Here is a 16,370-nt window from a genome sequence, read left to right as displayed (position 1 = left end):
CTTTTATTGTCATTATACAGGGCTGTCTTATTTTGCCATTCATGGAAAACTACTACACCGGGCAGGATCTATGGCTAAAGTTTGAACACCCCTGCAGTAAGTCACGTGTCGTAGCTACCGATGTGGTATGTGGCAAGTGCAATCAACGGATTGCAATCAGGTGCTTCTCGTTTCATTCAGCACAACCCCCGCTGCTTCAAGTCTGTCGGCTTGGTCCGTGCCGGCCGGATGCCTCAGAACAAAAAAGTTGCACCCGCCCGCCCATAGCGGCCCTCAAAGACCGCTTTGCCCGCCGCCCCTGCCTGGTGGTGGAGAGAATCCAAGGCGCTCCAAGACTTTTTTGTAGACCTAGGCATTTAAAACATGGGCGATCAAAGCGCACACTTGGACCATTTGGACCCATTGAAGAGCGCCTTGATGAAATTGAAGGCTTGGACAGATCTAGCATCCTAGCATCCCATGCGACTAGGCCAGGGCTGGGCAAACGGGTCCTGGAGGGCCGCTGTGGGTGCAGGTTTTTCTTCCAACTGTTCTGTGCTGCAAGCGAGATCCGTGAATTGGGCTCAGGTGCCGCTGGTTGCAGCACCCCGGACCCCTCCCCCCCGTTGCTTCCACTCTGCGTCGGCGCTGGAAGGAAAAGGTGCAGCCACCCGACCGTGGCGGCCCTCCGGGGAGCGCTATGCCCAGCCCTGAATTGCAACCCGGACTACCAAGTAGATGGCGGGAGGTGGGCTCCTTGAAAAGTAGATCTTGAAGCAAAAAAAAGTCCCAGTGCTCCTGAACGACACCCTTCCTTTGGGTGCACAACCCGTGTGCGGGCGATTGGTTGCCGGTCTTTTGGTCGCCCGTTGTTGCGGTCGGGGCGACCAAAAGACCAGCGACCAAAAGACCGACGACCAAAAGACCGGTGACAAAACAAGGTAAAAGAACACGGTCTACGCATGAATAAAAGCCAACAATGGCCATGAGCACTTTCACTGAGCCGACGTGTGAGTGTAGAAGACTTTGTATGTACGTGCGTTGTCCCTTTAAGAAGCGACGTCAGTCAGTCAGGGTCTGAACAAGTTCTCCAACAAAAAACAATACAAGTCCGGGAAATTTGGAGCTTTTCTTTAGCCTAATAATTAATAGGGCATTAAGTATGACTAAATAGTCATTCGCAGTTTGTATTTCTTTCCACGGCAACGTACTCGTAACAGAACAAACACATTTAAATTCACTTGGATTAATATATACAGACACACTCAAGCATACATTTAATGTAACTTTCCACAAAACTGAATTCTAATTTTGTTTGAATGTTTTTTACCTTTGTTTTTTACCTAAAGAGCCTCTCATGTCTTGGCCACCTGGCTTTCTCGCATCTCCAAATTTTTCTCGTATCTAGAGATCATTATTTGCTTGAAATGTTCCTCGTATTTCGAGCTGCTCGTATGTAAAGGTACCACTGTACTAAACGGGCAAATTTCCATCTCCTGAGCGGCCTCGACCTTCTTTGGGAGAAGTCAACGGACTGACGGACGGACGGATGGGAGAAAAGGCCGCCACTCGCGGCTTTTGGCCAGGATGAATGACTACGACACGGAAGAAGACAGGGAGGTTGCCCATCTGATTTTGCACCACGCCGCTTATCGGCCGCGGCTGGAATTTGGGCAAGAGGCGGAGCCGTAGGTCTCGTCCTCCCTCCAACCTCAAGCCTACGCCCCTAACCCGATGCAGTGGATGAGTCCAAATTCTACACCTCCCAAAGACGAGGAAAAAATAAGGCAGACAGCGGGTGAGATGAATCCACGTTTATTGGCCCGGAGGCGCTCGCTCAGTTGTTGCAGAGGTCGGTGGCGCAGCAGCGCGTCCCGGGCCGCGAGCAGTTCTCCTCGGCAATGCAGCCTTTCTCACCGTTTTCTGTCAAAGGAAGAAGGCCATGGTCAAGAGGCCGGTTGGCGGTCGGAGGACGGGTGGCGGCCGTGGGCCGTCAGAGGCCAAAGTCAAGAGGCCCGGCGGCCGGCGGCCGGCGGCCGGCGGCTCCCGGCGAGCGCCCGCCCACCTCGGGTGTAGCAGGACTGCCGTTGGCGGCTGGTGTCGCACGTCAGGATCATGTCGCGCACCATCAGGTGGTCTTCGCCGTGACAGCGGATGGAGTCGGCCGCTGAAGCACAGACGAGGCGTGCTCGCTAGATTTTGGCACCAAAAAGCCATCGGGGCAAGCAAACAAATCCGACAATAACCGGCTCAACCGTTGACCGAGCGACGTATACTTTTGGCCCCTATTATTGGGAAAGGGAAAAAGGCGCGGGCGATCGGCGATCGACGAGCAAACGGGCGGCCGGCCGAACCTGAGCAGACGGGCAAGAGGAGCATCAGCAGGAGCAGGAAGATCTTCATGGCCGCCGACGTTCAGGAAAAGCAGCTGACCTTAACCCAATAATCGGGCCCCCTATTTATGGGCCCCGGCCTACGCGCACGCACGCGCACGCTCGCCGCTGGACAAAGTGTCTCCGCCGGTGGTTTGTTGAACCTTTGAGCATGTTAATCATTAGCTTTGGAAAAGCACCCCCCCCCCAAAAAAAAAAAAAAAAAACAAGTGCGGCCAGCCCGATTTTTGGAGCGAGAAAGAGGGTTAGAGTTAGGCTGAACCTTAACCCGTATACCAGGGGTAGAGAACCAATGGCTCGGGAGCCATATGTGGCTCTTTTGATAGGTGCATACGGCTCTCCGCAAAAATGTGAAGTAAAATATGGTAACCGCTGTTGAGAGCTCAGTCCTGAATGCATCAGTAGGAGCGTTATGTGATCATTGTGGCGCCGACACTACTTCTAGTGCGGCTTTAAACATTTTGAGATTCTTCTGGATGCATACTCCCATTGATTAGCATTGATTAGCAACAGCGCGACAATGTTGTCAAAAGATCTGAGAACGTTTGTACTTTAAAAGTGGTGACATTACTACAAATAGCACACATTTTAGTGTATTTTTCCTTTTACATTTTGAGTATGGCTCTCAAGGAATAACATTTGAAAATATGAATTCAATTGTTTATGGCTCTCTCCGTCAAAAAGGTTCCCGACCCCTGCCGTATACTACGTATTGGAAAAAGAAAGACTTCTTCTGAACGTATTTCCCTGACGTGACACGCTACCTCCAGGCAGAGGCAGCAATCCGCTATCCTGTGTGCAAGTCTACCGTAAGCAGGAAGCAGAAGAAGAAGAAGAAGAAGAGGAAGAAAGGCGGATGTTAGAATACGCCCCGCTCGCCCGCCCGCTCCATCCTCGATTTTGCATCGACACCTGCTCTTTTTCCCCCCCTCGTCCCGGATGCGAACATTTCGACACGTTTATTTGCGAAGCGAGCGCGGACGAAAACACGAATATTGATCTGGACTTTGATAGCGTACGAAATGCTAGAAATGGGCAAAGTCCGAATCGGCGACGTTCGTGGGCGGCGGCCATCTTAAAGCAGTGGCCTCTCTTGATCGAGACAGCCCACCCGAGGTGAGTCATTTTCCCCGCTAATTTAGTATACTCCTTATTCCTAGTTTTTTTTGCAATGCCAACGGCAAATGTCGTTCGAGATGAATAGGACAAAAAAACCCTCGCCCTCGATTTTTGGGGACTAGGCAGTTAGTTCAACGCATCAACACATCTAGAATTGGATAGATTGGTATCCTCCTCATTGTCCTCCTAAGACGTACGTACAACCAAATGAAATTGCCAGGCCAGGGCAGAGCACAGCAGAGCAGTCTGGGGTGACTTGATTTTTTTGGAACTATGAACCTATGAACACAACGTAGCGACTAAATGGACAATTCCTGGAGGCTGGAAATACAGCTTCCTATTTGCGCTAGTTTGAAGAAAAACAACAGAGCAACGCCCCCCCCCCCCCCAGTCCTCCATTAATCACGAATCCTGAGATAAATAGATAGCTAAATATTGAGCATGTGTGTATAAAAAGTGCATGGTTGTCTTGCGATAGAGCCTTTGGCGGACCAGCATGGAGGATGTCCTGCGGAAGATCCAGCGAGACGCGGCCGGACACAAGCACAAGAGCCTCCGCGACGCCTGCGCACACGCCCGCGGTGGGTCTCGGCCGTCGTCCACGCCGCCACCGCCGTCCCCGCCACCATCCGCCACCTTCCGCGACGAGTGGAGGCCACGCGGGGCTCCGTCAAGTGTAGACCCAAAGAGAAACTTTAGTCCGCTTTCCCCAAGGCCAGGGCGGTGGCGTGTTTTGGCGGCGGACGATATTTTCATCATTTGACCCTAAGCCCTTCTCCCTGCTCTCTCCCTAGAAAGTCTGCAGTCCCGGAAGGCGGCGGGCCTCCTCTCCCCGTCGGAGTTGCGGTAAGAACTGGAAAAGCATCGGACGTCCGCCGGTGAAGAGCGTGTCGCAAGACCTTTCAAGTCGTCGTCGTCGTCGTCGGCCCGTTGGCAGGGCGCGTTGTCTCCTTCCCCTTCAGGTGGCGCTAGAGTCCAAAAACCTCAAGCTGGCTCAGACGGCGCTGAGCGGCATGCAGGTGCGGAGGCCCGGCCCGGCCCGGCCCGACCCGGCTCGACCCGGCTCGACGGCTTTGCCGTGACGCCGCCGCTGCCTCTTTTTGGCAGACGCTGCTGTGCGAGGACGGCTTGGCGGGCGGGGCCGGCGAGGAGGCGGAGCCCGCAGAGAGGCGGCCGCTGAGTCAGGTGCTGGCGGCGTTGCGCGCGGCGCCGGAGCTGCACGAGGACCTGCAAGTGGAGGTCATGAAGGTAAGGCTGGCCAATCCTAACCCCATTTGGGACCACTCGCCATGGATTGGCCGTCTTCTCCGACAGGTCCTCCTGTGCTTGACGTACTCGCCCTCCTTCGAGGCCAACGCGGACTCCGTCCTACGCGTGGCCCAGGTAGCGCGTCGCTCGGCCCCGTCGCCGGGGGAGCGCGCCGCTGACGTGTGGCGCGCGCACACACGCGTAGGTTTGCGCGGAGATGTACGCGCGCGGCTGTCATCGACGGAGCGTGGACACGGCCGTCCGAGCCACCCTGGGCCAGATTTTGGGAGATCTCACGCTGCAGCTGCGACGGCGACAGGAGGTAGGAGGTGGCCGGCCGACCCGCCGAAGCTCTCCCGGGATCTCAGCGGATATCCGATGGCGTGTAACGTCTGTCGTCTGCAGGGAGCGGATGGGGAGGAGCTGACTGCGCCCCCTCTGGAGAAAAAAGGTACACACTCAATCCTCTCCTTTCTGTCCAAATCCATTTTTCACAGCCTTGATGACAAATAGCCTATTTTTTTGCGAGCAATGCGTTCGATGGGGAATATTTTTTTTAAAAAAAGGAACATTTGCAAAGGACAATAAGTCAGTCCAATGTTTGGAGCAAAAGGAGCGTTTTAGCAGAAAGCGTGGTGCCGGAGTACCGAGGTAGGTCACGTCGGTGAGCCCTCTGTTGGCCGGCTTTCAGACCTGTCGCCCGTCAGCCAGACGCTCTGCCACGAGGTGGTGACGGTCCTGACGCTCTTTTGCGACAAGCTGGAGTCGCTGGATCGGTAAGTGGCTAATGTCGCTAACGTCGCTAACGTCGCTGGCGTCTCGCCCGCTCTAGTCCGGGCTCAAAAGTGGCCTCGAACGCGGTTCACCTTTTTTTCCTCAGCGACGAGCAGATGCTGCGACTTCTTTACCTGGAGAGCGTCTTGGCCGTGCTGAGCTCCTGCCCTCCCAGCGTGCACCTGTCCGGACGCTTCACCGACCTGGTCTGGTACGTGCTACGTACGCTAACGTTGGCGCCGACGGCGGCGCTAATGGCGCCTCTCGTCCTGACAGGAAGCGGCTGTGTCCGGCGCTGGCGGCCGCCGCGGGAGAGCCGCTAGAGGACAAAAGCGCACCGGGCGAGTGGGAGCGGCTCCGTCCGGGTGATTTCCCGGCCAAATCCGCGCCGCCGTTCGGTCCGGCCGCTTGGCGTGCGCCGCTTCTTCTGGGCCACGTGTCCAGAAGAAGCGAGCGGAGCGTCTCGGCGTCCGCACGCCAAAAAGAGGGTGTCCGTAACCGCGGAGTAAAGGGAAGCGGCCCCGCGTCCCGTGGCTAACCCCGAGCCTTTGGCAGGCGCCAAGGAGACGGCGCCTCCGTCGGGCGGGACGACGGCGGCGCGCGCCGTGTGCTACGCGGCCGCCGAGCTGGTCCGGCTGGTGGGCCGCCTGGAGTCCATGAAGCCCGTCTTGCAGTCGCTCTACCACAGGATCCTCATCTACCCGCCGCCGCGCCGGCGTGCCGAAGCCATCCGCGTCATGAAGGAGGTGCGGCTTAAGTCATCGTCGTCTTTCCTAACCCTCACCCCCCCAAAAAAACTGGAAGCCATGTGACACCACTGGAGTGTTCTTTTGGACTCCAGTGAATTTTGGGGATTGCCGGTTGCGTTTTCACCCCATCCTTTCCCGCAGGCGCCGGAAGCAATATCTTAGCGACACTGGGTGCGGTCTTTTATTTCTTTTTTTTCTTTCTCTCCTGCATTCAGATGCTGGGTTGTCCTCAGAGGCTGCTGGAGCTGGCCGCTCCGGGCCCCCGTCCCGACGGCGAGAGGCGCTCCTTCTCCGGCGGGAAGAAGTGGCCGCGCCTGGACCTGCTCAGACTGTCAGTACGGCTTCCTTCCACGGACACTTTAGCGTCGTATCCAATCCATGGCCAACGGCCCGCCCTTTCAGCATCCTGGACGGCATGACGGAGGCCTGCGCCGAGGGCGGGGCCGAGGCCCGCTACCGGAGCGTGTCGGCCGCCTGCGCTCTGCTCGGCGCGCTGGAGGAGCTGTCGCGGGGACGGGGCTTGGCGCCGGAGCAGGTGCGTGGCGCCGCCGCCGCCGCCGAAACCGGGCCGGGCTCTGCTATTTTCTTCCCTCTAACCGTGACGGGAGAATCCGTGCGGCCCTCAGGCGGCTCTGCTGGACGTCGCCGAGCCCGCCGATCTCGCCGAGGGCGCCGGCCGGTCCGAGAGCGACGAGGCCGACTTCCCGCGGTGGAGATGCGGCCCGTCCTCGACGGAGGTAGGCAATAGATTTACCATGTTGACCCGAGTCACTTTTGGAGGGAAGAAAAAGCCACGATACTTGACACTAACCCTTGATACCGTTGGCATGAGAGGGTTGGGGTTAAATCCCCCTAAGCCCAAAATAGTGGATCCATGACTTATTGTATTGGCCGCTCTATAGCCCGTATGCGTACACGACTTGATTTGAAAAACGTCCCTTTTTTGGCACCACTACCAAAGTGGCGTGATCCCGACGGGCCGCACCGAGACGTCGGCGACGATTGGGATTCGGAGTCGGCCGGCCCCGAAGGGGAGGAGCCGTGGGCGCGGCGGGAGCGGCGCGCGGCCCCGCCCGACGTGGTGCAACGCAGCCGCGCCTCGGTGTACCCCGACGTCACCGGCTTCCTCTCGCTCCCGTCCAGAAGTGGAGGCGCCGGCGCCTCGCGATACAGCGAGAGCAACTTCAGGTGAGTCGCTACCCACTTCCCCATTGGAAATCCGTCAAAAGGCGTCCGGGCTCCGTCCGGACGTAGCGTGGCGCCGTCTCTCTTATTGCTTTGTCCGCGTGCCGTCCATTTGAAGCGGAGGGCCCGGTTAAGCCTCCCGCTCCAGGTGGACCGCACGTCCAGCCGAGACGGAGACCGCTCACACCGGACGGCGAGTCCGGAGCCGCCATTCGTCCGAGGACGCCTTCCATTTTGTTTTGTTTTTTCTGGCCGCGCAGCACGGACGAGCGGGACCTGTCGCGGACCGACTTGGACTCGTGCGACCGCTACTCGGCGGCGGCCGAGAAGGACTCGGGTCGCTCGGACGCGTCGGACGCCGGCTCGGACGAGGAGGACGGCGGCGAGCCTCGCTCGCCGGCCGAACGGCGCGGCGCTCGTCTCCTGGCGCGGGCGCTGGCGGCGCTGCTGCCGCGGCTGCTGGCCCCGGACGCCGCCGCCGCCGCGCAAGTGGACCGCCACCTCCTGGACTTTGCGCACGCCTTCTGTTCCGGTCAGCCCGCCTCCGCAAAGTTGGAATGCTCACGGCAATCCGCTCAAAAGGGCGCACGGACGCAGAAGAGCAAAGTGTCAGACGAGCTGACTCTCGGCGCCGTCCCGCACAGGGGTCGGGGAGGCGCCGTTCGGGCCCGGCCGCCCGGCCGACGCCGAGGCCGTCTACCTTTTGACCTTCTCCGCGCTGCTGCTCAACCTCAAACTGCGCGACTGCGACTTCTACCGGCGGGGGGTGCTACCTCCGGCCCTGGGCCCGGTGAGCCCAGCGCATTGAACTTGTCGGTCCGGGCCACGTCACGCCGGTGGGCCACGTCACGGGGGTGTGCCGTGGTGGCGGTGCCGGCCCCGGCCGGGTCCCACTTCCTTTTGCGCGGCAGGAGGAGTTTGCGCGCGGGATCCAGAGCGCCGGCGCCTCGGTGTCCGCGGCGTGGACGGAGGAGCTTCACCGTCAGCTTCTGGAGCGAGACCTGCTGGGCCAGGCGGGCTACCGGGAGGCCACGGCAGCGCCACCACCTCTGGTGGCCATGCTGATGGGTACACATTTGTTCCATTTCCCCATTTTCATTTGACGCCATCTCCGTAGTGGGCCAACTTACACGAGGACCAACGGCTCCCTCCCCTTTTCCTTTTTCGGCCAACCAAAACCCCCCACGGTTATCGCCGCCCCTTTTTGCTCCCAGACACGGACGCTCCGGGCGGCGGTGGCGCTCGGGCCACGGTCAATTCCCGACGATCGAGCGGTGAGGACGACGACGACGACGACGACGTGGTCGCGGCGGGTAGGTGCCTCTTCCCCTTTTCCAGCGTGGAGGCCACGTTTGATTGGCCCGCGCCGTGTCGCCGCTCTTCTTCCGGCGATTTGCCAAACCGGCCAGCTCGTCTTCGTACGTGGAATGGCGCCGTAAATCTAATCTCTAATCTCTTTTCCCCGAGGCGCCGCCTTCTCGCGCTTCCTGCTGACTGGCTTGTGGAGCGAGCTGACGGAGGTTCTGTCGGCGCCGTTGACGGCGCCCGCGGCGGGCGGCGGCGGCGGCCGGAGCTCGCCGAGCCGGCGAGAGAGAGACGCCGTCTACCTGAGCCTGGACGGGCTCCGTAGGGCCGCGGCGCTCAGCCGCGACCTCGGTAAGGCGGCGCCGGGGTACGCCTCTCGGAGTCCGCCGACGCCCCGGCCTTGAATCTCGCCCGCCTTCAGGAGTGGCCGGCAACTGCGCGTCGGCCTTGGCGCGGATGGCCGCCGCCTCCTGCGCGAGGGAGGAGCCGGAGGCGCGAGGTGAGGAAGGGGCGGCCCGACTCGCTTTTGGGGTTCCCGTAGATAGGTGGATAATACAAGACCCCCGGAATAACGGCAATGTATTTTTTTCCCCTCACGCTGTCACCCCTCGACTAGACGTAACGGCACGTCCCGGGACGTCCCTCCGTTCTCATAGCGCGGCCTTTTTTCTATCACGCCCCTTCAGGCAAGCAACGTCCGGAGCGGACCTCGGCGCCCGCGGGCGTGCGCCTGCACGCGGCGCACGTCTTGTGCATGGAGGCCGTCTTGGACGTGGGCTCGGAGATGGGCGCTCACCACCACCAGTGCTGGACGCACGTCTTCAGGTGAGCGCTGGGCCGGGCGCCGGCGAGGAGTCGCCTCACGGCCGTTTGAGAGACCTCCGCCACGTTGACCCGCCGCCACGTCAGACGACCCTAACCCTATTCACAGGGTGACGGAGTACATCAGTTCTCTGGAGCACGCTCACTTTGGCGACGGCGAGCCCCGAGCGGAGGGCCGGGCCCCGGACCCCGCCCCGTCCGTCCGCGACCGGCCCGAAGGCGGGAGCCTTTTGAGGGGGCCCGCCGCCGCCCGAGCCGCGTGCGCGCTGTCCGCGCGGGCCGACAGGTGGGATTGGAAAAGCGCCCGCTAAGCATCCTGTTCTTTTTTTGGAGGGGGGGCTAGGATTAGCAAGTGGAGGGCTTCGGTGGTGTTTTTAAGGCATCGGGCGCCGTTTTCCGCCTTTGTCTGGCGTGCAGGTTGCTGGAAGACGCGGCGCTCCAGCGCAACCTGCCGTCACTGCTGGGCTTCCTGCAGCAGCTGCGCAAAGCCTCCCGCCGTCAGCTCTTGGGCTGCGTGGACCACGGCGAGGACCTTCGGCCGGCCGCGCCCGGTAGGGCCGCGCCCGGTAGGCCCCCGCCGAGCGAGCGCGGGCCGGCCCGGACGGCGCCCGGCACTCCCTTTCCGGCCAGAGCGAACGACGACGCTCGGGCAGGAGGCGCGGCGTTGACCTCGGGGCACCCGCACCTCTTCCGCTTGGGAGAGGCCACGCTGAGGATCGTGCGCGACGGCGACCGGCCTCTCCTGCACAAGATGCGGGCCTGGAGCGTGGTGGCGCCGCACCTGGTAGAGGTAGGGAACCTCCCCTCCCCTCCCCGCCCCAAACGAGTCCGGTGGTCAAGGGGCCACGGTGAGCCGAGCCGGGAGCGCTTTCCTTTCCCGCCGCGTCTAACCCTCGCCCCGTCCGCAGGCGGCGTGTCACGGGGAGCGGCAGGTGTCGCGCAAGGCCGTGTCTCTGATCCACGACGTCCTGACGGAGGTCCTGAACGGGCCCGGCGAGCCGCCCGGCTTCCGCTACAACGAGGCGCTCTTCCGACCTTTGGAGCACATCATGCAGCTGGAAGCGTGCGACGACGACGTTCAGGACCAGGTACACCCACGCCGGCTTTCCAAACACCTACGATGACACATTGGAATTGGAAGAGCCCGCCCGTCCATGACGGAAAAAGCATAACACGCGGTGACGTTCGGCGCTTAAAGCGGCGGCGGTGGTAGTACGACGGGGGGAAAAATGGTCGCGTTCCGAGTGCCGGAGCAAAAAAAGGAGCTACTTTTGTGATATGAAAGTGCTAAATGTGGTACCAGGAAGGGAAGGACAGATTCAAGTTGAAAAAGAACGAGTTTGAAACGGTAGGATTCAAGTCACACGGCGTCCGTCCTCCGTCCTCCGCTTTATCGCGCAGGTGGTGACGTCCATCGGCCAACTGGTGGAGGCGTGCTCGCCCGCCATCCGCTCGGGCTGGCGACCGCTCTTCAGCGCCCTGGGGAACGTCCGCGGCGGGGCCAAGGAATACCGTGCCGGTACGTAGGCCGCCGCCGCCGCCCGGCCATTTGGGCCCCGCCACGACGTTCCGCGCGCTCCGCAGACGGGCGTCGCCCGCCCGTTTTCGACGTCTTCGAGGCCTTCGTCGGCACCGACGACGTGCAGGTTTTCGCCAACGCCGCCGCCGACTACGTGGCGTGCCTGGTCAAGTTTGTCAAAGGATGGGGTGAGTGGCACCGCGCCGTTGGCCGCTCGCCGTTTGCCACATTGCTCTTTGGACGGCAGGGGAGCCGGACGGCGAGGCGAAGGCGGAGGTCGAGGAGGAGGAGGGGGAGGGGGACGAGGAGGAGAAGGAGGAGGCGGGTGGCGGCGGCGGCTCCGGCTCCGGCGGCTCCCTGGACCTGTGCCTGCCGGCGCTGGACTACCTGCGGCGCTGTTCGCAGGTGAGCGGCGTTCTCTTTTTCCTCGCTCTCGGCGTTGATGTATTTGCTGGCGCTTTTTGCCCGCTTTCTCTTTAGCTGCTGGCTCGCATCTACCAAATGCCCTCCAAGCCCGTCTTCCTGGGGGCGCAGCTCGCCGGGAGGAGGGGCGAGGACGCCGTGGCGCCGGACTTTGACGACGACGGCACGGGTGAGCGCCCCGGCTCGGGAAGCCACGCATAATGACGATAAAATTATTCAGTTCCATTGAATGGAGTGGAATGGAAGGTGCCCCGCCCCGCGGCGTCACCAATGTCGCTTTTCATTTCCTTTTCCGTCCCGTCAGGCCCGATCCAGGTGTGGAGCCTCTTGCTGGAGCGGCTGGCGGCCGCCGCCTCGGACTGCCCCCGCCGCCACCAGCCGCCCGCCCTGGAGACGCTCTTCGGACTGCTGCGAGAGACGGCCGTCGTGCCGGGTGAGCCCGGGGGGGGGGGGGGGGCGCGGGAAAGAGCGCCGGGGGACTCACGACCCGTCCGTTTTGCAGGTCCGCTCTTTGCCATCTGGGCGCTGGCCCGGCTGCTGCTCCCCGTGGCTTCGCTGTGGCTGAGGCGGGTCGGCGGCGGCGGCGGCGCCCGGGGGCCCGCCCGGCGGGACGGGGCCGCCGACTTCAAGCACGCCATCGGACTCTGCTGCGAGCTGGCGGTGGAGCACGTCCGCAACTTTGCGGACGCGGGTGAATTTACTGGCTTTCTTACTTTGAGCCGCTTCCCGTCTTGAAATTGGCACCCCTCCATCGGTGTGCGTTGGCTTGGCGGCGAGGAGTGAGGGCAAAGGAAGGGGCCTTAACGCCGCTCTTTTCTGTCCCGCCCGGCGCGCCCGTCAGACGAAGGCTGCGACTTTTGGATCGACGCCATGTTGAAGGAGCTCTTCCGGTTGCTGGTGGCGTGCGTGTCGCAGGCGTCCGAGACCGTCTCCAGAGCGGGTTGTTCCTGCATCAGGTGACGTGACGTGACGCCGCGCTAGGCCACGTCACGCCACGCCACGCCGGGCTAACGCGGACCGCCCACAGGTACGTTCTGGTGACGGCGGGACCGGTCTTCACCGAGGAAATGTGGAGGTTGGCCTGCCACGCTCTGCGGGAGGCCTTCTCCGTCACCTTGCGACCCGTCAAGGTGAGTCGCCGGCATTTTTCCCGGGGAAGCCAGCGGCGGACGGCGTGCAAACCCTAGGCTTTGCTTTGGCCGGCCCCCGCCCAGGCGCTGCTGGCGTCTTTCCACAGCGGCACGGACAGAATGTGCGGCGACGCCTGCCAAGTGAAAATGGCCGCCCCTTCGCCGTCGGCACGGGCCGAGGCCGAGTGCCGGCGCATCCGAGCCTTGGCGCGCCAGGTATGTCCGCCGCTTGCCCCCTCTTTCCTTTTCGGAAGCCCCGACTCGTGGCGCGTGGCGCGTGGCGTTACTGCCAGAGGTCGGGATGAGTCCGTCCTTCCGTCCCCTTCAGGTCTTTGTGTCGGACGGGCAAGTTTCTCCCAAGACCCCCGACAACGAGGACGGTTTTGAGCAGGCGCAGTCGTGCGTTCTGATCGTGGAAGCGGTCCCGGACCCGCGGGCCCAGACGCCGCCGTACGACAGGTCGGCGCCAATCTCCGCCCCCCCTATCTGAAATGCTCCCCTCGACATTAGGACGCCGACGGCCGTCGGAACCCGATCGACGTTTGTCTTTTCTGTCTTTCAGGAGAGTCAGGTAGGCTTTTTTTCGTCCCCCCCTGCTGTCAGCGAGCGAGGAAACTGGCCACCAGCTCCAGACGCTGTCCATCATAAGCCCGCCAGCCCGCCATTCCTTCCTTCCTTCCGTCTTTCAGCATTCCCTTCCGTGATGTGGTGGTGAGCCTCTTGTCCCATCAAGTTCTGCTGCGGAACCTGGAGGACATCTTGCTCGAGGTACGCGCAAGGACTCGGGTCTTCTGCCGACGGGGCCGCGCCCCTTGACCGCTCCACCTCGTCCGCGCCAGGAGGAGGCGGGGCCGGAAAGGCGAGACGGCCGGCGCCTAGAGGCGGCGGGCTTCCTGCCTCACTTGTCGGCCGCCAACCTGTCCGTGGTCCTGGACCTGCTGCTGGACTCGTACAGGTGGGCCAACTGTCAAGTAAGCGGCGCGCGTCACTTCCCTACGCTTTGCGTCAAAGTGAAAAAGTAGTCCGCCTGCCGCTGCGCCGCCACCGAGGATGTCTGGCGACGTGGGGCGGGGTCAGGGGGCCCTCAAAAGTCCCCCAAATTTTCAAGTACCGAGGAAGCGCCGATGGGCCATTTGTCGGATGTGGGAAAATTGGACACCGGAAAGAGTGGCGTTGCCGCCAAATGGGCTCCGCTCCAAAGCCATAGTCGGTCGGGCTATTTGGGAAAAAATGCAGCGAGAATGCCAGGCATCTCCATCTCCGTCTCCGTCCGTCCGCCCTCCCTCAGGACGGCGCGCGACTTCGACGCCCGCCCGGGTCTCAAGTACCTGCTGATGAAGGTGTCGGGCCTGGGGGGCGCGGCCAACCTGTACCGCCAGGCGACCGCCGGCCTGCGGCTCTACTCGCGGGCGCTGCTGCGCGCCGTGGCCGCTCGCGCCGACGGGCTGACGGCCCAGCAGGTACCGCCCCTTTGTTGGCTCTCCCCGCACTTTTGTTCGCCGTCGCCGTCCCCGCCCCCTTCGCTCTCTCTCTCTCCCACTAACCCGCCGACCTCAGGTCGTGGCCGCCGTCTCCGAGGACCGGGAGCGGGAGCGGGACTGGAGCTCCGACTCCTCGCGTCCCGGATCGCCGTCGGAGGAGGACGAGGACATTTTCGAGGAGACGGCGCAGGTGCGTGCGGCTTAGCGACGACAGACGGAAGCTCCGAGTCTTTTTCTCCATTTGTGCCTTTTCCCAGGTGAGCCCGCCCCGCACACGGCGCCGGCGCCACCGCTGGCGAACCCCGTCGTCCCCGAGCGCGGGCCCCGCCTGCGAGCGGGCGCAGCTGCTCGGGCGTCTCCGCCGGCTGAGCGCCGAGGTGTGCGCGGCCGAGCCGGAGGATCCCGCCGTCATGTCCGAGGCCTCGGCGCTCGCCGAGGGAGCCTTCGGGTAAGGCCCTCGCCGCTCCGGTCCAATTTGAAGCCATTTGCGGACGGCGACTCCAACTCGAGGGAGTGACTAAGTGTAACCCTCTTCTGCGGTAGTGCTTCTATGCCCCGTTTGAGCTACCGAACCTGAGCAAATTTCTTGTGCCCTTTGACCCAAGCCCAATGATGTGGCACAATCAATTCCTCGCAGCAGTGTCGATTGTATAGTAAGGCTTTTTTCTTTAAAAAACGACATAGTATAGTAAGGCTTTTTTCTTTAATTGATTGATTCGATCCCGCTACCTGTCGCATGGCAAGCGAGTGCTCTACTAGTTGAGCTAAGTGTCCCACCGACTTCCTTACTTTGCAATCGTGTGCGGTTGATTGCTCGCCGTCCTTTGGTCGCCGTCCTTTGGTCGCCGTCCTTTGGTCGCCGTCCTTTGGTCGCCGGTCTTTTGGTCGCCGTCCTTTGGTCGCCGTCCTTTGGTCGCCGGTCTTTTGGTCGCCCGTTGTCGCACTCCGGGCGACCAAAAGACCGGCGACAAAACAAGGAAAAACAAGACGGTCTACGCATGAATAAAAGCCAACAATGGCCATGAGCACTTTCACTGAGCCGACGTGTGAGTGTAGAAGAGTTTGTATGTGCGTGCGTTGTTCCTTTAAGACGTACTGACGTACGTCGTCAGTCAGGGTCAAGAACAAGTTCTTCAACAAAAAACAATCAAAGTCCGGGAAATTTGGAGCTTTTCTTTAGCCTAATAATTACTAGGGCATTTAGTATGACTAAATAGTCCTTCACAGTTTGTATTTAGGGAATTTCAGCAACCATTTAAATGGTCATTATCAATAACCTTCCGGGCGACCAAAAGACCGGCGACCAATCGACCGTGTACCCTTTGCAATGGACAGGCCAACTATGTTTCTATTTGACCTGACGAGTTACAACTAGGAGAGTGTGGGAATCGATCCCACTACCATTCACTCTACTTATTGAGCTATGTGTCCGACCCACCTCCTACTTTGCAATGAACAGGCCAACTATTTTGAAGTGACAATAGGGAGCATGTTGGAATGGAACCAACTACTAACCCGCTCTACTGGTTGAGCTAAGTTTGACCTGTAAAGAGGGAACTTGTGTCAATAGACAAATGGTGTGAAAATGGTACATTCCACGCTGGCTGGCTGGCTGGCTGTTTCTTGACATAACCACTCCAGTGTCGTCCCTCCCTCTCCTCCCCGCAGCGGGTCGGGCGAGCCGGGCCGGGTCCAAAGCGGGGCGCGGCCCCTCCGGAGCGCCGAAGGCAGGCGGGGCCGCCACGTCGACGAGGACGAGGCGCGGGCCCGTGCGCAGGTGAGGTCGCTACGGGCGGACGAGAGGTTACGGAAAGCCTCACCTTACCCACCCACGCCACGCAAACGCCGTGCCGCCCGCCCGCCCGCCCGCAGGCGTGGAGCGAAGCGGCGGCGGCGCTGCTGACGGAGGTCCTGCGACTTCCGGACGCCGCCTTCGTGGCCCTTCAGCCGGCGCTCTACCCCGACTTGTGTCGGCTGGCGTGCCGCGCGGGCGACGCGCCACTGCGCCGGGCCCTGCGCGACTGGCTGGCGCGCGTGGGAACGCTCTACCGCATCGTGGCGTGACCTTAGCAATTGTTCCATGATCTGCGGCCAGACACGCGCCATTCTTCAAGTTTGCTGGCTTCCTGTGAAATTGTGGCTCAGCACCTGTACATTTTTTTCCATCATTATTCCTGGTCTTGGAGCTCTTTGTCCATTCATTAAAACAAAAAACAAACCCCCCAAATCTCTCGTTACTATCC

General features: G+C 61.3%; 2 protein-coding genes across 3 annotated transcripts; one reads left to right on the top strand and one right to left on the bottom strand.

Annotated features, from left to right (window-relative positions):
* Positions 1–1,778: 1,778 nt before the first annotated feature.
* On the bottom strand, positions 1,779–2,503 carry LOC144084975 (uncharacterized). Its single transcript, XM_077613872.1, has 3 exons — positions 2,334–2,503; positions 2,045–2,146; positions 1,779–1,902 (listed from the first exon to the last, which is right to left on the bottom strand). The coding sequence occupies exons 1-3, from the start codon at positions 2,380–2,382 to the stop codon at positions 1,817–1,819; spliced, it is 237 nt and encodes a 78-aa protein (XP_077469998.1). The 5' UTR covers positions 2,383–2,503; the 3' UTR covers positions 1,779–1,816.
* An 835-nt stretch (positions 2,504–3,338) lies between these two features.
* On the top strand, positions 3,339–16,354 carry arfgef3 (ARFGEF family member 3). 2 transcript variants are annotated; one of them, XM_077613779.1, is made up of 43 exons: positions 3,339–3,488; positions 3,970–4,072; positions 4,286–4,337; positions 4,429–4,510; positions 4,599–4,739; positions 4,806–4,874; positions 4,945–5,061; positions 5,145–5,190; positions 5,431–5,515; positions 5,620–5,724; positions 5,790–5,878; positions 6,069–6,259; positions 6,478–6,593; positions 6,665–6,797; positions 6,889–6,999; positions 7,224–7,450; positions 7,708–7,979; positions 8,092–8,237; positions 8,359–8,515; positions 8,662–8,760; positions 8,915–9,103; positions 9,174–9,251; positions 9,439–9,577; positions 9,684–9,860; positions 9,992–10,364; positions 10,483–10,662; positions 10,976–11,093; positions 11,159–11,281; positions 11,341–11,498; positions 11,574–11,685; positions 11,821–11,949; positions 12,019–12,207; positions 12,358–12,472; positions 12,544–12,646; positions 12,731–12,862; positions 12,975–13,105; positions 13,336–13,414; positions 13,486–13,601; positions 13,935–14,106; positions 14,204–14,317; positions 14,385–14,575; positions 15,796–15,904; positions 16,000–16,354. In XM_077613779.1, exons 2-43 carry the CDS (start codon positions 3,988–3,990, stop codon positions 16,189–16,191), a joined length of 5,742 nt encoding a protein of 1,913 aa, XP_077469905.1. In that variant the 5' UTR covers positions 3,339–3,488; positions 3,970–3,987; the 3' UTR covers positions 16,192–16,354. The 2 variants fall into 2 exon arrangements, 1 of the variants encoding a protein (XP_077469905.1); XR_013303955.1 differs by lacking the exons at positions 13,935–14,106; positions 14,204–14,317; positions 14,385–14,575; positions 15,796–15,904; positions 16,000–16,354 and having other exon boundaries at positions 13,209–13,414.
* Positions 16,355–16,370: the final 16 nt, after the last annotated feature.

This window comes from Stigmatopora argus, chromosome 11 (assembly GCF_051989625.1).
Source record: "Stigmatopora argus isolate UIUO_Sarg chromosome 11, RoL_Sarg_1.0, whole genome shotgun sequence".
Lineage (NCBI taxonomy): Eukaryota > Metazoa > Chordata > Actinopteri > Syngnathiformes > Syngnathidae > Stigmatopora > Stigmatopora argus.
This window is presented reverse-complemented; position numbering and strand designations above follow the sequence as displayed.